The sequence below is a fragment of the Oncorhynchus clarkii genome, chromosome 17 (genome assembly GCF_045791955.1).
Source record: "Oncorhynchus clarkii lewisi isolate Uvic-CL-2024 chromosome 17, UVic_Ocla_1.0, whole genome shotgun sequence".
In the NCBI taxonomy this organism is placed as follows: domain Eukaryota; kingdom Metazoa; phylum Chordata; class Actinopteri; order Salmoniformes; family Salmonidae; genus Oncorhynchus; species Oncorhynchus clarkii.
In genome coordinates, this window is record NC_092163.1 from 2,985,386 (window position 1) to 3,008,790 (window position 23,405).

General features: G+C 40.7%; 3 protein-coding genes across 3 annotated transcripts in view; 2 read left to right on the forward strand and 1 right to left on the reverse strand.

Annotated features, from left to right (window-relative positions):
* The window catches only part of LOC139370081 (zinc finger protein 271-like), a 33,813-nt gene extending 17,664 nt beyond the window's left edge, over positions 1-16,149 (forward strand). The window contains exons 5-7 of the mRNA XM_071109397.1: positions 10,026-10,039; positions 15,087-15,192; positions 15,361-16,149. Of these exons, the coding sequence (XP_070965498.1) occupies positions 10,026-10,039; positions 15,087-15,192; positions 15,361-16,109 (869 nt within the window). The 3' untranslated portion in view covers positions 16,110-16,149. The remainder of the gene's footprint in view (positions 1-10,025; positions 10,040-15,086; positions 15,193-15,360) is intronic.
* LOC139370044 (zinc finger protein 345-like) overlaps positions 1-23,405 on the reverse strand; it is a 637,497-nt gene that overhangs the window by 152,940 nt on the left and 461,152 nt on the right. The window lies entirely within an intron of this gene.
* The window catches only part of LOC139369974 (zinc finger protein 271-like), a 30,518-nt gene continuing 29,140 nt past the window's right edge, over positions 22,028-23,405 (forward strand). The window contains exon 1 of the mRNA XM_071109256.1: positions 22,028-22,373. Coding sequence (XP_070965357.1) covers positions 22,028-22,373 — 346 coding nt within the window. The remainder of the gene's footprint in view (positions 22,374-23,405) is intronic.

The window sequence follows — 23,405 nt, forward strand, 5'->3', positions numbered from 1 at the left end:
TATTTGATATTATTCATTTCAAACAAAGTTACTCACCAATCCAACACAGAATCTTCTCCATTTAGAGTCAAAAGAATAGTCACTGTCTGGTCTGACTCATCTTGTAGTAATTCACTCTCACTATCTCTATCAATCTCATCAATGATATCGTGTAGATCTGTATACTTTGTCTTTGCCTTCGATTTTAAAGATTTACTTGCCATAATTCTTCTCTGAAATGCTGCACGTAACCAGCGTGGCCTCGTAGAGTTTTCAATGGCGAATGGTTGTGTCTATACGCTTGAGTTTTCCACAAACGATAGTCTTCCTGGATAGAACCATCACATGTTGTCGTTTACCTGAGCTCATTGGCTATCTACCCAGTTAGATTTCAAGACGATCAGTGGTCATTGGTCCGAAATACAGTCAATCAACGAAGAACCGATCATATCATTGGTGCGCAATTAGGTCATTGTTTGCCGTGTTCAAATCAGTTCCTTTCGGTCAATATGTCCCGGAAAAGAACCATGAAGTGTGGTTGTTTTACTAACAAACAGAGGAATGCAATGAAACCAAACATGACTCGATAAACGTCCGTTTAGATTGAGTAATTACATCGAACGTTACGTCCAAAGTTGAAGGACACGGAATTTACGACAAGCCGTTTACAAAGTGTTTCCTGTTAGGCTATAAAAATGGATTATATCGAACAAAACGACACTATTGTTTTGTCGTGACCTTTAGTGTTGCCAAAAGAAGAAAATCTTCAAAAGGTAATTGATGAATTTTATTGCTATTTCTGATCGATAATCACATTTGCAGTAAAGCTTTTTGAATTCTGACATGGTGGCTAGATTAACCAGAGGTTTAGCTTTCATTTGGTGTATTGCACTTCTGATTTAATTCAAGTTAAATACTTATAATAATGACATTTCGGGCAATTTCTGTTGAAACGTTTCCCTAGAGGAACGCCTGTCCTAGACAGGTTTTTAAACTGTCTGCTACTCAGGTCCATAAGCTAGGGTATGCATATAATTAGTAGATTTGGGTAGAAAACTAAAGTTTCCAAAACTGTTAAAATAATGTCTGCGAGTATAACAGAATGGATATGGCAGGGGAAAACCGAGGATAATACAACCAGGAAGTACTATTATTTTGAAAGGCTGTTAGCCTATCCACCATACAAAGACTTAGGACCCAGTTCACGAGCTCTATGGCTTCCTCTACATGTGACCAGTGTTTAGGCATTGTTTCAGGCTTTTACTCTGAAAAGTGAGGGCGATACAGCACTTTCAATGAGAGGACAGTGGACATTTCCAGACATGAGCCAAGCGCGTCTTTCTTGTTTCTCCTTTTCTATTGACAAAGCTTTTCTCCGGTTGAAATATTATTTAATTATTTATGACAAAAACAACCTGAGGATTGAAGATGTCCCTTGGGGGTATCCGTACCTATGTAGGACATGCGAGGGTTAGGTTAATAAACAGGCTGGAGCTAGAACCTCGTTGTTGCGCGTCCTTATTTTAGATCATACTACATGGTGTCAGAAGTGGTTGTGAAATTCACATAAATGTGAAGGACCAAGTAATTCATACATTCAGACTGTTTCAAAGCAGGGAGGGGACAGTGTTGGAGATAAAACAGCGCATATCATCATTTTGCTAGCTAACGAGCAAGGACTGTTGCAAGAGGAAGAAGCTGGCGGGATTTCAGGGTTTGCGACTCCAAGTTCAACGGGCTCTGGCGCAAACACGGACAGGCCAGTGGCTTGTGCTGACGGATTTCACATTAGTCCCCCGGAGAATTTTGCTTGAATGGACATTCAAAACTGGCCAAAATGGATCAGGCGCTTTGATGAGCTTCGGATGTTTTCACTCACGAGACTCCCAGTTAGATAGCAAATGTTCCTTTTTTCCAAAAATAATATTTTTGTAGCCGATATAACTCTGTTAGTTCTTCACGTTTGGCTGAAAATTCAACCGGAAATTGTGGTCACGACAAACATGGCAAACTTTGTTTATAATCAATCCTCAAGGTGTTTTTCAAATATCTATTCGATAATATATCAACCGGGACAGATGGCTTCTTAGTAGGAAAGAGAGAATCAATGGCCGCATTTGTCTTTTACGCACAAAACACTGAGAGACTCCAGCTGACCACTGACGCAATGTTGACGTTCAGGCTCATTTTTCAAAATAAAAGCCTGAAACTATGTATTGTGACACTAGACACATTAGGGAAGCCATAGAAAAAGGAATCTGGTTGATATCTCATTCACTGCTCAATAGGGACGCATAGGAACGCAGAGCTTTCTAAATAAGAGTCCCTTCCTGCAATATCAGTTCTGTTATACTCAGACAATATTTTTACAGTTTGAAAATTTAGAGTGTGTTCTATCCTAAGCTGTCAATTATATGCATATTCTAGCATCTTGTCCTGACAAAATAGCCTGTTTACTTTGGGAACGTTATTTTTCCAAAAATGAAAATACTGCCCCCTAGATTCAACAGGTTAACTACAGTGCCGTTAAAGACTATTTTGAAACGCATTTTGTAGGGAGACACGACATTATTTTTGAGAGAGCTAGGTTTAATATACAGGAGCAGAGTGAAACCACCGACAGTTTTATCACAGCTGTTCACAAACTACATTATCGAACAAAACAAACATTTATTGTTTAACATGGAGACCTGGGAGTGACACCAGATGATCAGAGGTAAGTGATTAATTTTAATCGCTATTTCTGACACCTCTCCTTGGTTGGAAAATGGCTGTATGGTTCTGTGGCTAGGGTCTGACCTAACAATTGTTTGGTGTGCTTTCGCCGTAAAGCCTATTTGAAACAGGACAATATGGCTGGATTTACAACAAGTTTATCTTTAAAATGGTGTATAATACTTGTATGTTTGAGGAATTTTAATAATGGGATTTCTGTTGTTTTTAATCTGGCGCCCTGAAATTTCACTGGCTGTTGATGAGGTGGGACGCACTTGTACCAGAGAGGTTAACAAGAAATTTGTGGAGTGGTTGAAAAACGAGTTTTAAGGACTCCAAACTAAGTGTATGTAAACTTTGACTGTGTGTGTGTGTGTATATATAAATAAATATGCAACCATTTAAACAACTGCATTAGCATGAGAAGTAAAAACTTGTTTTACTTACTGATCAAAAAGTGGATCTTCTCCTTCCAAAAACATTTCTTCCGCGCTGGAATCAAAACTTTGGTCACCCTCAGAGTCCTCATCCATTCCTTCTGTGTCACTCTCCTGGTCAATTTCTGCAATAATATCATCATCATCATCATGGCTAACCATGTTTAACTTTTTCAGACTTGAGAAGTCTGTAGAAGAGAACGAACTGCTGTGAAACGTAAACTACCGTGCATCTGGTTTCCTTTCACCAGAGAATGAACTCTGTTGTGCACAGCTCTAGCATGATTACTGTTTGTCCTACAAACGGCGTTCACATACTGCTGGAAATCCTAGCTCATTGGCTATCTAGCTAGGTTTCAAAACGATAGGATGTCATTGGTCCAAGAACCTTCATGGGCTAATTCAGGTCTTGTATAGCCAATACGTAATGTAGAATCATGAAACATGTTTGGTTGCCTTCTAGAGTGTCTGAGGATTGCACAGAAACCGAACTTGACCGTGTTAAGCTATGTTTGATTGCTAACAAAATTTGATTTAAAAAAATTGTTTTGTTGCAAGTTGAAAGAGTCGGAATTCATGCAGAATACTGTTTACAACACGGATCGTGTTAGGATATACATGTCCTTTTGTCAATTAAAATAACATTACATTTATCATAAATACAGTGTAGACATTGCTAATGTTGTAGCGGAAAATGGCTGATTATCTACAGAGGCCCATTATTATCTACATAGAGGCCCATTATTATCTACATAGAGGCCCATTATTATCTACAGAGGCCCATTATTATCTACAGAGGCCCATTATTATCTACAGAGGCCCATTATCAGCAACCATCAGTCCTGTGTTCCAATGGCATGTTGTGTTAGCTAATCCAAGCTTATAATTTTAAAATGCGAATCGAACATTAGAAAACGCTTTTACAATTATGTTAGCACAGCTGAAAACTGTTCTGATGAAAGAAGCAATAAAACTGGCCTACTTTAGACTAGTTGAGTATCTGGAGCATCAGCATTTGTGGCTTTGATTGTCGATGTTATTTTAATGGACCAAAAAAATGATTTTCTTTCAAAAACAAGGACATTTCTAAGTGACCCCAAACTCTTCAACGGTAGTGTATATATAGAAATACATGTTTAAAATGTGCACCAATTGATTGGTGAAAAGAACAGGTGGCTAAAGTCAAACAAGATTTTTATTAGTCGGGGACAGCCCCACTGGTAAAAGATACTAGTCCATCTTCATGTCAACTAACAGAACTCCGCTGGTTGTCCTGGTAACAGATACCAGTGGGAAGATCTATTATATTTGTTCAAACTAAACTACAGCACTTACTTTGATGAGTCAAATCTGATCCTTTCTTCTCTTCTCCTCCTCTCACAGTTCCACTCAGCCCCGTTGTTTTCCTGCAGTCCACCAGCAGCACAGACAACCTCTTCCTACCCAGCAGTAAGGTACTACCGGGAGAGGCACGAAACGGGGACTCCGGGAGGGAGGAGGGGCTAGCGTTGTCCTGGTAACCATAAAGAGGGGACACAGACGCATATCATTATGGAAGCTGATGTCACTGTTGAAAAAGTGCTTTACATAAGCCCAGACCAGACCCTGAGAGCAAGCTGTATGTTAGACCAGACCAAGCTGTACCATCTGGTGTTCTGATCTGGAGAGACTCTTCTCTACTTCGTCAGCATCAGGATGTTGTTGAGGCTCATAGAGAATTCAATAAATCAATTTTTGAAGTTCCAAAAATATATGTACCAATGGCAGATTGCCCCTTAATAAACAATTCCTACAGTACTGAACAACATATTCAAGTGTAGAACTTCAGTATAATGCCCCTTTAAAAACAACTGCATAGTTTGTGCCCGTTTTTAAGACAGTACTCACTGGTGGTAATCGGATCTTCAGTCTCATTTTTCACTCCCAAAACGTCTTCCTCTTTTATTGAGATATCCTCTTTTACTCCAAAAGGGTCTTCCTCCTCTTTCAATTTTACGGCATCTTCCTCCTTTTTGATTCTGTAAGGTTCTACCTCTTTTTCCACTTTGACAACCTCGTTCCCATATTCCTCTTTCACTGTAATATCATCCTCTTGTTTCAATGTGATAGCCTCCATATTCATTCTTCAAGCTTCTTTGCCTCCTTTCACCAGTTTCTTTCTCCGTCTAGATTAGTGAGTTTATGCTCCGGGAGATTAGCCTAGTGCAGTATCAATGTAACACATTTGCTAATTTAACAAGCAAATTACGTTTAAATGAACCAGTAGATATGTAAACAGAAATATGTTGAAAACACTAAGAGTAATATACACAAGATTGGTCTAAAGAGCTCCAATGTTTCGGTTTTAGGTTTGCTAGCAAAGCACAGCGTGGTTAAATCAGAAGCCTTTTGTCGCGGTTGAAGAAGCCTCCTGTCCCGTCCACTAGAAGCATCACCTGAAAAATTAATATCGCCATCTGCTGACTGGAGTGGGTAACGCAGACTGGAAAATATGAATTCAATGTTCAGTCTGGCAAGCAATGTCATAAGAAGTCATTTAAAAATAACCAGATGTTATGTTCTTACTTCTTACAGCCAATACTTTCCTCCAGGATTGGCCTGCCTATTAGGCAGGATTAGGTATGTATATAGACTCTCTTTTTTTCTACTGTGTTATTGACTTGTTAATTGTTTACTCCATGTGTAACTCTGTGTTGTCTGTTCACACTGCCATGCTTTATCTTGGCCAGGTCGCAGTTGTAAATGAGAACTTGTTCTCAACTAGCCTACCTGGTTAAATAAAGGTGAAAACATTTTTTTTAAAGGTGACAGATAGAATAGTGTGGCATACTCTGAGCTAAATTGACCAAGGCTCATCGTGTACAACACATAACACTTCCTATGGTGGCATATGGGCTATTTAGGCAAGTGTTGGTGTCTCCCATTTCCACAGAGGAACTCTATATCTCTGTCAGAGTGACCATCAGGTTATTGGTAACCTCCCAGACCAAGGCCCTTCTCCCCTGATTGCGCAGTTTGGCCAGGCGGCCAGCTCTAGGAAGAGCCTTGGTGGTTCCAAACTTTTCCTTTTAAGAACGATGGTAGCCACTGTGTTCTTTGGGAACTTCAATGCGGCATATTTTTTGTTGTTGTCTCCCTTCCCCATATCTGTGCCGGCGCTCTACGGACAATTCCTTCCACTTCATGGCTTGGTTTTTTGCACTGACTTACGCTGTAAACTGTGGGACCTTATATAGACAGGTATGTGCCTTTCAAACTCATGTCCAATCAACTGAATTTACCACAGGTGGACTCCAATCAAGTTGTAGAAACATCTCAAGGATGATCAATGGAAACAAGATGCACCTGAGCTCAATTTCGATTCTCATAGCAACGGGTCTGAATACTTATGTAAATAAGTTATTTCTGTTTAAAAAATATATACATTTGTAATACTTTCTAAAGGCACTGTATGTATAAACATATATTTTCCTTTGTTTTCCACTAACCCTATCACCCCTTCCCTGATTGGAGGAAACTAATGCACAACAACTTTCAGGCTTCTATGTCCAGCTTATACAAACTATGTACATTTTACAGACAATGTGTTATTCAATAGTTATATTTAGTTTGTTTTTACTCCTATCCTTCAGTTACCCTAAACCTCTCCCATCTATCTCTGAAGACCATCCAGTCCTATCCTTCAGTTACCCTAAATCTCTCCCATCGATCTCTGAAGACCATCCAGTCCTATCCTTCAGTTACCCTAAATCTCTCCCATCGATCTCTGAAGACCATCCAGTCCTATCCTTCAGTTACCCTAAACCTCTCCCATCTATCTCTGAAGACCATCCAGTCCTATCCTTCAGTTACCCTAAACCTCTCCCATCTATCTCTGAAGACCACCCCATTTGATTTCTATTTGCCATATATTTTTAACTGTGCTGTTTCAAAAGTTCTTGACCTTTATATTCTCATAGTTGCTGCAGATAGTAAATTAAAAATAAACATGTTTTCTAAAAGTATTAATCTATAATTGATCAATTGACTATGACTTTTCAAATCACCCAGTAGTGCTGTCTGCAGAGTTAGCTCCAGGTAAATGTTGCCATTCCTTGACATGCGACCAAAACCAATACAATGTTCTATATATACAATGAACCTCTCTGCAGATTTGGCTGTGAAGAGACATAATCATTAGATCATTTGTTTTAGTACTGTCCATATGTAGCTTGGTTGCAAGAATTTTATATAATAATTCAAATTGAAAAATTCAAAGTTTTGAATCCGGCGTCATTCATCATTTTCTTTAACCAATGTTGGTCTTTAATGCAGGACTGACAGACAAGTGTCTTACTTTTTCCCCTTGACACCATTTTTGTGGTAATGCTGCAATTAGTTGGTTGTAATTTTGGGTAGTGTAGACATTTCCATATATTTCTGTTAGCTGCATGTGTGACAACTCCACCAGTCCTATTTATGATATAATTTACAAAGATTATACCTTTTTTATGTATTCAATTTTACTTTAATTTTTGTATCAATTAGTAACCATAATTTTTTTGTAGTATTATTTGTTCTGTCTTTTCTGGTGGATTAAACTGAAATTGCTAACAACTTTCTATGGCTTGTATTGTAATACAGCCCGACAGGATGCTTTCATTGTGCATCTGTAAAACTGTTTGAGGGTTTTAGGTGACAAGCCTGATGTTGAAGAGGCTCTGTTGCACCTTCTTCACCACAGTGTGTTCTTGGGGTCCTTTCATTGTGCATCTGTAAAACTGCGTGAAGGTTTTAGGTGCCTCCTGATGTTGAAGAGGCTCTGTTGCACCTTCTTCACCACAGTGTGTTCTTGAGGTCCTTTCATTGTGCATCTGTAAAACTGTGTGAGGGTTTTAGGTGCCTCCTGATGTTGAAGAGGCTCTGTTGCACCTTCTTCACCACAGTGTGTTCTTAGGGTCCTATAATAAACTGCAGAAGTGTTTTGGTACCCTTCCCAAGATTTGTGCCTCAACGTAATCCTGTCTCAAAGTTCTACAGACAATTCCTTCGACCTCATGGCTTGGTTTTTGCTCTGACAGTCTCATAGCAAGGGGTCTGAATAATTACTGTTATGTAGATCAGGTATTTCTGTTTTTTATCTTTTAATAAATTAGCTACATTTTAAAAAAAAAACTGTTTTGCTTTCTCAGAATGGGGCATTGTGTAGATTGCTGATAGAGAACCAGTTTGGAATATGTAATTTAAAAAAATCAATTTTAAAATAAGGCTGTAACTTAACAAAATGTGGAGAAAGTCAAGGGGTCTGAATACTTTACGAATGCACTGTACAAACATCACATTGAATATTCACCTCACTTTTGAAAAGCTCCATGAGGAAGAAAGGCTTCCTAGATTATCTTTTAGATGTTATGTCTTCAGGATGTTCTGGGTTGATGGCTGTTTGAGAGGGAGGGGCAGTTGAGTGAGCTGGGGCCTTTTATTGCCCTGCCTCTGGGAGCCTGACAGCTTGTGACATGATGAGAGAGTGAAAGAGGGTCTACCTGTAAGATATTCAGGTAGGTGAATTTAACAATGACTTACAGGCAGTTGGTTTAGAATAACTATGACCAAAAATGAATACAGATTATACCACCACCCAAAAGGGCACTTCAGAGACTGTAAGGGCAAAGGGGCATGTCCTCTACAAAGGTAGAGCCCTATCTGTCCACGTCCTATCTGTCCTTAAACAAAGTGGGCACTGCTTCATGTGGCAACAGCAACACTCACCTAAATAGACCATATGCCACTGAGTGAGAGAAGTTTTCATTGCATTTGGGCAGCATTATGTGGCATGTTATTATTATGTGTTGTTAGCGATGAACCTTTGTCAATTTAGCTCGGAATATGCCACCCTCTTCAATCTGTCACCTGATCCTGCCTAATGGGCAGGTCAGCCCTGGAGGAAAGTATTGGCTGTAAGAAGTAAGAGAAAACATAACATCTGGTTGTTTTAAAATTACTTGTTATGACATTGTTTTCTAATCTGTGCCACCCTCTCCAGTCAGCAGATGGCGATATAAGTATTTGAGGTGATGCTTTATGCGTGACGTATAATCTAGTGGACGGAACTGGAGGCTTCTTCAACAGCGACAAAAGGCCTATGATTCAATCAACGCGGTGGTTTGTAGCGAACATAAAACTGAAACATTGAAGCTCTTTAGACCAATCTTGTGTATATTAATCTTAGTGTTTATAACACAAATACGTATCTACTAGTTCTTTTAAACGTAATTTGTTTGTTAAATTAGCAAATGTGTTAAATTGATAGTGCACGAGGCTAATCGCCCGGAGCATGAGCTCACTAAACTCGACGGAGAAAGGACCTCTGGTGAAAGGAGAGGAAGAAGCTTTCAGGATGAAAAGGGAGGAAGAGGAAGCTATCACATTGAAATAAGAAGAGGATGATATTACAGTGAAAGAGGAAGATGGGAAAGACGTTGTCACTGTGGACGAGGAGGAGGTAGAACCTTTCAGAATCAAAAAGGAGGAAGATTCCATAACATTGAAAGAAGAGGAAGAACCTTTTGGAGTAAAAGAGGAAGAGGAGGATATCTCAATTAAAGAGGAGGAGGAATCAGAATATCCGATTAACACCCGTGAGTACTGTCTTACAACCATGGACACAAACTATGCAGTTGTTGAACTAATGTGGGGTTTTTAATGGGCATTCTTACTGTAGGAATAGACATATTCATGCCTCTTGTAAGACTCTGTGATTGTAATAGAAGGTCATACGTTTACCATCTGTTTGATGTCCTCATTCACACAGGAGAGAGACATGACTATTGTGGATCCTCTGGGGAGCCTCAACAACATCCTGATGCTGACGAGGAAGAGAAGAGTCTCTCCAGATCAGAACACCAGATGGTACAGCTTGGTCTGGTCTAGCATACAGCTTGCTCTCTCTGGGTCTGGGCTGGGTTTCTGTAGAGCACTTCATGACAACAGTGACATCAGCATCCATAATGATATGTGTCTGTGTCCCCTCTTTATGGTTACCAGGACAACGCTAGCCCTTCCTCCCTCCCGGAGTCCCCGTGTCGTACCTCTCCCAGTAGTGCCTTACTGCTGGGTATGAAGAGGTTGTCTGTGCTGCTGGTGGACTGCAGGAAAACAACGGGGCTGAGTGGAACTGTGAGAGGAGGAGAAGAGATGCAAGGATCAGATTTGACTCATCAAAGTAAGTGCTGTAGTTTAGTTTGAACAAATACAATAGATCTGCCCACTGGTATCTGTTACCAGGACAACCAGCAGAGTTCTGTTAGTTGACAGGAAGATAGACTGGTGGATATGGATGTTATGAATATCATAACACTGACAAATGATTCTGCCAATGAAAAGAGAGAAACCAACAGACCATATAAAACCTTGATGAAAGGTAGCTTTAGAGAGAAAGTTTCAAGATGATCCAATGTAAGGTGCTTGTTTTACAAAAACTTTTCCTTAAAACATGGATTTTACATTGCCTGTCCCAGTCAACCCCCCTATCTTTACAAGACTGTTGAACAGGCAAACTAAACTCTAGACACTGTTAATTAATTAACTAATACCGAGGAAAGCTGTGATCAGGTTTATAGGGAAGGACATTCAATAAACACAGCACTTGAAAATGACTGATTGGCTGAGAGAAATTGATGACGATAAAAATATTGTTTGGGCTGTTGTGTTAGACTTCAGTGCGGCTTTTGACATTATCGATCGTAGTCTGCTGCTGAAAAAACGTATGGCTTTTCACCCCCTGCTATACTACAAAAAAAGCTTACCTTTATTTAACTAGGCAAGTCGGTTAAGAACAAATTCTTATTTTCAATGACGACCTAGGACTGCCTTGTCCAGGGGCAGAACGACAGAGTTTTACCTTGTCAACTCGGGGATAAGATCCAGCAACCTTTTGGTTACTGGCCTACCGCTCTAACCACTAGGCTACCTGCCGCCCCAGAGCTACCTGTCTAACAGAACACAGAGAATGTTCTTTAATGGAAGCCTGTACAACAAAATCAAGGTAGAATCAGGAATTCCCAGGGCAGCTGTTTGGCACCTACCTTTTTCAATCTTTACCAACGACATGCCAACGACATTTGAGTAAAGCCAGTGTGTGTCTGTATGCGGATGACTCAACACTGTACACGTCAGCTACCACGGAAACTGAAATGACAGCAACACTTACAATGAGCTGCAGTGAGTTTCAGAATGGGTGTCAAGGAATAAGTTAGTCCTAAATATTTCAGATTACCTTAAGTTACATGGCCTACTATGCTAATTCTGTAGCGTATTGTTAGAGGGGGGTAAAGAAATATATTTGTTGGAGCGCCAGGCAGGTATTAACCCTAGTTATTAAAGTTAGTTGAATAGAATCCCTGTAGTGCTGTCCTGAAACAGCTGCAAAACGTGACTAGTGACTTTTATTTTCCCCGGCACAAGGTGCACCTGTGTAATAATCAAGCTGGTCAATCAGCTTCTTGATATGCCACACCTGTCAGGTGGATGGATTATCTTGGCAGAGAATACATTTAAACTAACTAATGTTAACTAACAGGGATGTAAAACATTATTGTAGTTACTATCAGTTTTAGGAACATCTTTCCAAATATTTCACCTTATTTTTTACTTTACACAAAATATGACATCAGCGATAGTCAAAATGTTTAATCTGTGAACGTCTAAATAATAAATTGGGCCACTAAAACAGCAGGTGTTGAACCCTTTCAACAACGGGGAGATTTTACTGATGTGCTTTGTGTCTTCAACTTAAAATCAAGTTTTGGACTTCCACTTAAAATGACTTATTTACTTATTTGATGTTTAAGGAAGTGTGTACAGTCGTGGCCAAAAGTTTTGAGAATGACACAAATGTTTATTTTCACCAAATCTGCTGCCTCAGTTTGTATGATGGCAATTTGCATATACTCCAGAATGTTATGAAGAGTGTTCAGATGAATTACAAAGTCCCTCTTTGCCATGCAAATGAACTGTTCCCCCCCCCCCCCCCCCCCCCGCCAAACTGGAAGCTTCAAAAGGAGGGTGGTGCTTGGAATCATTGTTCTTCCTCTGTCACCCATGGTTACCTGCAAGGGAACACGTGCCGTCATCATTACTTTGCACAAAAAGGGCTTCACAGGCAAGGATATAGCTGCCAGTAAGATTGCACCTAAATCAACCATTTATCGGTTCATCAAGAACTTCAAGGAGAGCGGTTCAATTGTTGTGAAGAAGGCTTCAGGGCACCCTGTTACGGTTTTCTTTAGGTGAAAGAGAGTCGGACCAAAACGCAGCGTATTCTGATATATGAATGAGTGATGGTACAGAGCAGCATAGGCAGATACAGTAGATGGTATCGAGTACAGTATATACATATGAGATGAGTATGTAAACAAAGTGGCATAGTTAAAGTGGCTAGTGATACATGTATTACATAAGGATACAGTCGATGATATAGAGTACAGTATATACGTATGCATATGAGATGAATAATGTAGGGTAAGTAACATTATATAAGGTAGCATTGTTTAAAGTGGCTAATGATATATTTACATCAATTCCCATTATTCAAGTGGCTGGAGTTGAGTCAGTGTCAGTGTGTTGGCAGCAGCCACTCAATGTTAGTGGTGGCTGTTTAACAGTCTGATGGCCTTGAGATAGAAGCTGTTTTTCAGTCTCTCGGTCCCAGCTTTGATGCACCTGTACTGACCTCGCCTTCTGGATGATAGCGGGGTGATAGTGGCTCGGGTGGTTGATGTCCTTGATGATCTTTATGGCCTTCCTGCGACATCGGGTGGTGTAGGTGTCCTGGAGGGCAGGTAGTTTGCCCCCGGTGATGCGTTGTGCAGACCTCACTACCCTCTGGAGAGCCTTACGGTTGAGGGCGGAGCAGTTGCCGTACCAGGCGGTGATACAGCCCGCCAGGATGCTCTCGATTGTGCATCTGTAGAAGTTTGTGAGTGCTTTTGGTGACAAGCCAAATTTCTTCAGCCTCCTGAGGTTGAAGAGGCGCTGCTGCGCCTTCTTCACAATGCTGTCTGTGTGAGTGGACCAATTCAGTTTGTCTGTGATGTGTATGCCGAGGAACTTAAAACTTGCTACGCTCTCCACTACTGTTCCATCGATGTGGATAGGGGGGTGTTCCCTCTGCTGTTTCCTGAAGTCCACAATCATCTCCTTAGTTTTGTTGACGTTGAGTGTGAGGTTATTTTCCTGACACCACACTCCGAGGGCCCTCACCTCCTCCCTGTAGGCCGTCTCGTCGTTGTTGGTAATCAAGCCACGACACACTCAAATAATATGGCTGCCTAAATATGGTTACCAATCAGAGACAACGATAAACACCTGCCTCTGATTGAGAACCACTTCAGGCAACCATAGACTTACCTAGAAAACCCACTAAGCCACAACCCCAATACGTACCAAAAACCCCATGACAAAACACACCACATACAAAACCCATGTCACACCCTGGCCTGACCAAATAAATAAAGAAAACACAAAATACTAAGACCAGGGCGTGACACACCCAAGAAAGTCCAGCAAGTGCCCGGACAGTCTCCTAAAGTTGATTCAGCTGCGGGATCGGGGCACCACCAGTACAGAGCTTGCTCAGGAATGGCAGCAGGCATCTGCACGCACAGTGAAGCGAAGACTTTTGGTGTCAAGAAGGACAGCAAAGAAGCCACTTCTCTCCAGGAAAAACATCAGGGACAGACTGATATTCTGTAAAAGTCACAGGGATTGGACTGCTGAGGACTGGAGTAAAGTCATTTTCTCTGATGAATCCCCTTTCCGATTGTTTGGGGCATCCGGAAAAAAGCTTGTCCGGAGAAGACAAGGTGAGCGCTACCATCAGTCCTGTGTCATGCCAACAGTAAAGCATCCTGAGACCATTCATGTGTGGGGTTGCTTCTCAGCCAAGGGTGTCGGCTCATTTACAATGTTGCCTAAGAACACAGCCATGAATAAAGAATGGTACCAACACATCCTCCGAGAGCAACTTCTCCCAACCATCCAGGAACAGTTCGGTGACGAACAATGCCTTTTCCAGCATGATGGAGCACCTTGCAATAAGGCAAAAGTTATAACTAAGTGGCTCGGGTAACAAAACGTCAATATTTTGGGTCCATGGCCAGGAAACTCCCCAGACCTTAATCCCATTGAGAACTTGTGGTCAATCATCAAGAGGCAGGTGGACAAACAAAAACCCACAAATTCTGACAAAATCCAAGCATTGATTATGCAAGAATGGGCTGCCATCAGTCAGGATGTGGCCCAGAAGTTAATTGACAGCATGCCAGGGTGGATTGCAGAGGGCTTGAAAAAGAAGGGTCAACACTGCAAATATTGACTCTGCATCAACTTCATGTCATTGTGAATAAAAACCTTTGACACTTATGAAATGTTTGTAATTATACTTCATCATTCCATATTAACATCTGACTAAAATATCTGAAGACACTGAAGCAGCACATTTTGTGGAAAGTAATATCTTTCATTCTCAAAACTTTTTGCCATGACTGTAGGTCGCATTCTGTATCATACAGCTATGAAAGTTATATATTTAGAACTACCTGCTTGATTGGAATCCAGTGACGTCTGTGTCTTGAGTGTCCTAGAACTGTTTATTTATTTGTGTTCTGACAAAAATAGAATGAATAAATAAGTAGTGTAAACATTGTCAGTAATTACCAGGAAACTTTACAACATTTGTTTTAAAATCACACTGAGATTGTTAAAACGGGCCTTAGTTATTGAGGGATCTGATTAGGATTTACTCTCGTAGCAAGGCCGTTTTATCATGTGGAGGTTTCATTCGGGTCTCTATTTTAAAAAACACTGTCTTTGGCAGGAGAAAGACCAGATTCAGAGGAACCAGAGCCAGGGACGTCCAAACCAGCAAGACGACACCAGTGTTCCCACTGTGGAAAGGGTTGTAACCACTTATGTGAGCTGAAACAACATGAGAGAATACACACTGGGGAGAAGCCTTACCACTGCTCCCAGTGTGGAAAGAGTTTTAACCAGAAAGGAAACCTGAAAACTCATGAGAGAATACATACAAGGGGGAAGCCTTACCGCTGCATGCAGTGTGGAAAGAGTTTTAACGATTTGGGGAAGCTGGAACGGCACGAGAGAATACACAGAGGGGAGAAGCCTTACCACTGCTCTCAGTGTGGAAAGCGTTTTAACGATTTGGGGAAGCTGGAACGGCACGAGAGAATACACAGAGGGGAGAAGCCTTACCACTGCTCCCAGTGTGGAAAGGGTTGTAACGATTTGGGGAAGCTGAAAAGACATGAGAGAATACACACAGGGGAGAAGCCTTACCACTGCTCCCACTGTGGAAAGCGATTTAACGATTTGTGGAAGGTGAAACGACACGAGAGAATACACACAGGGGAGAAGCCTTACCACTGCTCCCACTGTGGAAAGTGTTTCAACCAGTCAGGGGAGCTGAAACGGCATGAGAGAATGCACACAGGGGAGAAGCCTATGCACACAGGGGAGAAGCCTTACCACTGCTCCCACTGTGGAAAGTGTTTCGTCCAGTCAGGGGAGCTGAAACGACATGAGAGAATACACACAGGGGAGAAGCCTTACCACTGCTCGCAATGTGAAAAGATGTATAGGCAGAAAGGACACCTGAAAGCTCATGAGAAAATTCATACAGGGGAGAAGCCTTACCAATGCTCCCAGTGTGGAAAGTGTTTCACCTGGGCAGGGCATCTGAAAAAACACGAAAGAATACACACAGGGGAAAAGCCTTACCCCTGCTCCCAGTGTGGCAAGTGTTTCAATGGGACAGGGGATCTGAAAAAACACGAAAGAATACACACAGGGGAGAAGCCTTACCCCTGCTCCCAGTGTGGCAAGTGTTTTAACCAGTTAGGGGCCCTGAAAAAGCACAAGATCATACACACAGGGGAGATGCATTACCACTCCTCCCAGGGCGCAAAGCTTTTGCCCATTTAGTAAGCCTGAAAGAACATGAGACACAGAGGAGAAGGCTTTACAGAAGATTAGATTTTGGGAAAACATATTAATTACTCATAACAATCACTTAAACTGATTGATATTTCGCATCTCATTGACTCACAACTCATCAGAGAACATACACAGTGCTCCCATTGTCTTATATTGTTGACTGATAATGTGTTTACCTGTTTTTACCAGATGAAATTGCTTCTTCCAATTATTGATAAACATGTACCTGTTAAGAAACTGACTGTTAGAACTGTTAAGGCTCCATGGATTGATGAGGAATTTAAAAACTATGTTTGAAAGAGTTGGGGCAAAAGGAGTGGCTAATAAGTCTGGCTGCACATCTGGCTGTTTTATGAACTGCAAATTGAGAAATGATGTGAACGAACTCAACAAAAATAATCAACTTATTAAGAAGCCAAGATCAATGATATAAAGAATGATGACATTTTTTTTTTTTTAAAACATCATGAAAGAAAAGCAGTGCAAGTATTGAATGTTGTAAAGTTAGTGTGGGAGAGGTGGAAAAATTGTTAGCGATCAATAATGACAAACCTCCTGGCATTGACAACTTAGATGGAAAGCTACTGAGGACAGTAGCTGACTCTATAGCCACTCCTATCTGACATATTTTTAACATGAGCCTAGAGGAAAGTCTTTGTCCTCAGGCCTGGAGGGAAGCCAAAGTAATTCCACTACCCAAGAGTGGTAAAACGGCCTTTACTGGTTCTAACAGCAGACCTATAAGCATGCTGCCAGCTCTTAGCAAACTGTTGGAAAAAATTGTGTTTGAACAAATACAATGCTGTATTTCTGTAAACAAATGAACAACATACTTTCAGCAAGCTTATAGAGAAGGGCACTCAACATGTACTGCACTGACACAAATGACTGATGAGTGGTTGAGAGAAATTGATAACAAGAAGATTGTGGGAGCTCTATTGTTAGATTTCAGTGCAGCCTTTGATATTATTGACCAAAACCTGTTGTTTAAGAATGTTTGTGCTATGGCTTGGATTCAGAGCTATCTATCTAATAGAACTCAGAGGGTTTTTAATGGAAGCTTCTCTAATGTCAAACATATGAAGTGTGATGTACCGCAGGGCAGCTCTCTAGGCCCTCTACTCTTTTCTATTTTTACCAATGGCCTGCCACTGGCATTAAACAAAGCATACACATGCTATGCTGATATATGCTGATGATTCAACTATATAAGCACCAGCAACCACACCTAATGAAGTCACTGAAACCCTTAACAAAGAGTTTCAGTCTGTTTTGGAATGCGTGGCCAGTAATAAACTGGTCCTGAACATCTCTAAAACTAAGAGCATTGTATTTGGTACAAATCATTCCTCAAGTTCTAGACCTCAGCTGAATGAATTGTGTGGCTGTTGAACAAGTTGAGGAGACTAAATTACTTGGCATTACCTTAGATTGTAAACTGTCATGGTCAAAACATATAGATTCAATGGTTGTAAAGATGGGGAGAGGTCTAGCCATAATAAAGAGATGCTCTGCTTTTTCGACACTACTCTCCACAAAGCATGTTCTGCAGGCTCTAGTTTTGTCTAATCTTGATTATTGTCCAGTCGTGTGGTCCAGTGCTGCAAGGAAAGACCTAGTTAAGCTGCAGCTGGCCCAGAACAGAGCGGCTGTCACGCCCTGGCCATAGCTTTTATTCTCTATTTTGGTTAGGTCTCTCTTGGCCAAGAGTTGAGGAGAGACTGACTGCATCACTTCTTTTTATAAGAAACATGAATGTGTTGAAAATCCCAAATTGTTTGCATAGTCTGTGAGGGAATTCCGCCCTATGTGCACAGAAGAGACCACAGGAAAACTTCTTTGATCAGAGGTTAGTTTGGATTGGATCCTTAGTACGGATTGCAACCCAGAGTTTACACTTACAGCAATTTGCAAGCAAGACACTCAGTTCAAAAGATGATGTTTTCCCTTTTTATCCCCTACTGAGGATCACCCCGCCCAGGCTGATGTCCCTTAACTTTAATACCATATAAGTTTGTGTGTATGCATTGATATGTAGGCTACGTGTGCCATTTACAAAATGTATGTAGTTCTGTCCTTGAGCTGTTCTTGTCTATTGATGTGCTTTATTATGTGTCATGTTCTGTGTGGACCCCAGGAAGAGTAGCTGCTGCTTTTACAACATCTAATGGGCATCCTAATAAAATACCAAACTCTGTTATTCTCTCTGATCTCAGAAATAAAGAATCTTGGTTTGACTTGGACTCCAGCAGATCCTTATTTTATAATATCCACCTCAACTCTTCCACGGATTGCTATTTATCATTGTCTCAATGAAGACTTCTTTGTTTTACTTTCCTGGGGTCATTTACAAGCCTCCCACTGGTTGAATAAACGTTGTTTCCACGTCAAATTAAAAAACATCTTTAACATTGATGAACCTTCACTATCTTCATCCCTAAACTAGCAACATTAACTGATGTCTCAATGACCTTCCTGGCCTCATGAAATCCTAGCTAAATACAATGTTCCCACCAGTTTTCATGTCTTTGGTTATGCAAACATTTGTTTACTAGATTATATTTCTCATTAAGAATAATGTTGTTTTAATTCTATATGGGTCATGCCTGGCTTTGGTCATGTGTTCTCTTATGGGTGTCATGCCCGTAGATTGTTTTGTTTAGTTTGTTCAGGGTGTGATGTGGGTGGGCATTCTATGTTTGCATGTCTAGGTTTTGTATTTCTATGTGTTGGCCGGGTATGGTTCTCAATCAGGGACAGCTGTCTCTGTTTCGTTGTTTCTGATTGAGAACCATACTTAGGTAGCCTGTTTTCCCACTGTTAGTTGTGGGTTGTTGCTTTCTGTTTTTGTGTATCTGCACCTGACAGAACTGTTTCAGTTGTTCTCTTTGTTGTTTTGCATTTTAGTGTTCAGTTTCAAATAAATAATATGAACATGTACCACGCTGCACCTTGGTCCTCACCTTCCTCCTATGAATGCCGTTACGATGGGTCAATGATTTTAATTAGAATATAGCAATGATGCTCTCTTCTCAATCACGTACAGTTTCTTTGGAAAGTATTCAGACCCCTTGACTTTTTTCACATTTTGTTACGTTACAGTCTTATTCTAAAATGGATTAAATAAAACAATTTCCTCAACAATCTACACAAAATACCCCATAATGACATCACAATACCCCATAATGACATCACAATACCCCATAATGACATCACAATACCCCATAATGACATCACAATACCCCATAATGACAAAGCGGAAACAAGCTTTTTTATAAATGTTTTGCAAATGTATTAAACACAAAATTATTTACCTAAGTATTCAGACCCTTTGCTGAATGAGACTCGAAATTGAGCTCAGGTGCATCCTGTTTCCATTGATCATCCTTGAGATGTTTCTATAATTTAATTGGAGTCCACCTGTGGTAAATTCAATTGATTGGACATGATTTGGAAAGGCACACACGTGTCTATATAAGGTTCCACAGTTGACAGTGCACGTCAGAGCAAGAACCTAGCCATGAGGTGGAAGGAATTGTCCATAGTGCTCCGAGACAGGATTGTGTTGAGGCACAGATCTGGGGAAGGGTACCAAAACATTTCTGCAGCATTGAAGGCCCCTGATGTAGCCCCATTCATGGGGTAAAATGATCTGTTTAAGTCATTAGTGAAGGGCACATCGTTAAAGAATACAGTTATCTTTTATTTTGTGGTCTATATCCTCTCAATCATTTATTCCTTCATAAACCAAAAACATATGTACCTAAACACAACATGTGTTCAAGGGTCCCTCTAGGTTCACGACCTCTTGACCATTATATCTGGATAGCTGACAACTATTTTTTAAAGGTCAAAAGTGATCTGTTTAGGTCATCAGTAAAGGAAGCATAGTTAAAGAGTACAATGACCCTTTCAAAGACTGAGACATCCCCCGAACATCCCCCCCCCCCCTATAACTATTTTTTTTAAATGATCTGTTTAGGTCGTTAGTGAAACAGATGTTTTCAAAGACACCTGGGGGGCCAGGTTGTTAATTATTTTGTGTCCATGTAGTTCCCCTGTGTGCAAGGGCCCCCTAGATTCACAACTTCTTAACCCTTAACATTCCCATCCAAGGGGAGAGAAAGAGGGAGAGAGAAAGAGAGAGAGAAATTTAGTACAGTCATTTAAACATACATATTACAATTGTTAAAGTTTACTATGTAATATTAAATACATGATTGAGTCCTTGAATGAAGAGATGGAGATAAAACTGTCCAGTTTGAGGGTTTCCTGCAGCTTGTTCCCATCGCTAGCTGCAGCGAACTGAAAAGAGGAGCGACCCAGGGATGTGTGTGCTTTGGGGACCTTTAACAGAATGTGACTGGCAGAATGGGTGTTGTATGTGGAGGATGAGGGCTGCAGTAGTTATCTTAGATAGGGGTGAGTGAGGCCTAAGAGGGTTTTATAAATAAGCATTAAACCAGTGGGTCTTGCGGCTGGTATACAGAGATGACCAGTTTACAGAGGAGTATAGAGTGCAGTGATGTGTCCTATAAGCAGCATTGGTGGCAAATCTGATGGCCGAATGGTAAAGAACATCTTGCTGCTCATTGTATCCTACCATGACTATATCCAACCCACCTCCATGTGTTGCCACTATCATGTATCCTACTTGGCTGAAGCTTTGATCCAGTGGAAGAAGTATTGAGGAGCAGGGAGGTTAAAGGTCACTTCAGGATACAGCTGTTACTCTACACTATCCCTAGATAATACAGTAATGAGAGAAAATGTATAGAATATTTATGGCTCTATAACATCTCTATCTATATATAACATCTCTATCTAATGCGTTTTATTGAACCTAATTCCATTTTCTTTGTTTAGTTTTTCCAGGTTTCTGATTTGTCCCTGTTTGTCTGTTTTTGTCTCTAAATCACACTGTTAATAGAAAACAACAACATTGGATGTTCTAAGTCCACAACAATACTTAAACCACATCAGGAGAACACGTTTGAAGTCTGAGAAAAATCTAAGACATGTTCATTTTTATGTGTAGATACCCTTTAATTGAAGTGACACCAGCAAGAGCCTTGTTTGGTTAGTGGTGTCTCTGTAGCACACATGTGATTGCAGAGTCTGCTGAACAAATCACTGGATTGATGCTAATAGTCATGGTATCATTCTGCCAGGTAGGCAGAATAGACTACTTTGTAGTTAACATTTAATTGACAAGATTTGTGGGAAAGCTTTTCCATCAACCAGAAGATAGTTGTCATTAGTATCATTGCTAACAGCTACACATAGTGGTAGACAAATGCACTCAGACAGGGGCATTTCCTGGCTGTTTCCTCTTCAGAAAGTTGAAGGAAAATACAAATCACTGAGGCTAATTTAACAATGGCTTGCAGGCAGTGGGTTCAGAATAACAATGACAAAAATCGTATACTCTTTCATCTGTCACCTAATCCTGTCTAACGGGCAGGTCAGCCCTGGAGTAAAGTATTGCCTGTAAGAAGTAAGAGAAAACATAACATCTGTTTCTTTTTAAATTTCTTCGCATGACATGGCTTGCCAGAATAAACATTGTTATTAATATTTTTCCAAACTGCGTTACCCACTCCAGTCAGCAGAGAGCAATATGAGTCTTTCAGTTGATGCTATTTGCGTGACGTATAATCTAGTGGACGGAACTGGAGACTTCTTCAACAGCGACAAAGGGCTTCTGATTCAACGAACGTGTTGCTTTGCTAGCGAACATAAAGTTTAGTTTTTGAAGCTCTTTAGACCAATCTTGTGTATATTACTCTTAGTGTTTTGAATATAATTATATTTACCCATCTACTAGTTCATTTTAACGTCATTTGCTCGTTAAATTAGCAAATGTGTTACTAAATTGATACTGCATTAGGCTAATCGACCGGAGCATGAGCTCACAAAGCTGGACCGAGAAAGAAGCTCTGGTGAAAGGAGAGGAAGAAGCTTTCAGGATGAAAAGGGAGGAAGAGGACGCTATCACATTGAAAGCAGAAGAGGATGATATTACAGTGAAAGAGGAAGATGGGAAAGAGGTTGTCAAAGTGGAAGTGGAGAAGGTAGAAGCTTTCAGAATCAAAAACGAGGAAGATGCCATAACATTGAAAGAAGAGAATGTAGTAAAAGAAGAGGAAGAACCTTTTAGAGTAAAAGAGGAAGAGGAGGCTATCTCAATAAAAAAGGAGGAAGACGTTTTGGGAGTGAAAGCGGAGGAGGCTGAAGATCAGACTACCACCAGTGAGTACTGTCTTAAAAACAGGGACACTATGTAGTTCTTGAAATAATGTATTGTTTTAAAGGGGCATTCTACTTCAGTTCAACACTTGAATATGTCGTTCAGTATTGTGGGAATTGTTTAAGGGACAATCTGCCATTGGTCATATGTTTTTGGGACTTCGATGTATTGAATTCTCATTCTCCATGTGGTCTACATTAAAGTTCACCTCATCTAGTATAACAGGCTTTTAAAATCTACTTAAAATATCAAAGGGATGTAAAGGCACCCATTTTGTGGAAATGACCCTTTACATTTGCAACACAAACAATATTTTACAAAATCATGATGGAAGTGGCCATTTTAGACATATTCATGCCTCTTGATTGTAATAGACGGTCATAAGTTTACCGTCTGTTTGCTGTTCTCGTTCACACAGGAGAGAGACGTGACTATCGTGGATCCTCTGGGGAGCCTCAACAACCACCTGATGCTGACGAGGCAGAGAAGAGTCTCTCCAGATCAGAACACCAGATGGTACAGCTTGGTTTGGTCTAGCATACAGCTTGCTCTATCGGGGTCTGGGCTGGATTTCTTTAAAGCACTTCATGACAACAGTGGCATCAGCATCCATAATGATATGTGTCTGTGTCCCCTCTTTATGGTTACCAGGACAATGCTAGCCCTTCCTCCCTGCTGCAGTCCCCGTGTCGTGCCTCTCCCGGTAGCGCCTTACTGCTGGGTATGAAGAGGTTGTCTGTGCTGCTGGTGGACTGCAGGAAAACAACGGGGCTGAGTGGAACTGTGAGAGGAGGAGAAGAGAAGAAAGGATCAGATTTAACTCATCAAAGTAAGTGCTGTAGTTCAGTTTGAACAAATTAAATAGATCTGCCCACTGGTATCTGTTACCAGGACAACCAGCAGACTTCTGTTAGTTGACAGGAAGATAGACTGGTGGATATGGATGTTATGAATATCATAACACTGAAAAGGATTCTACCAATGAAAAGAGAGGAACCAATAGACCATATAAAACCTTGATAAAAGTTAGCTTT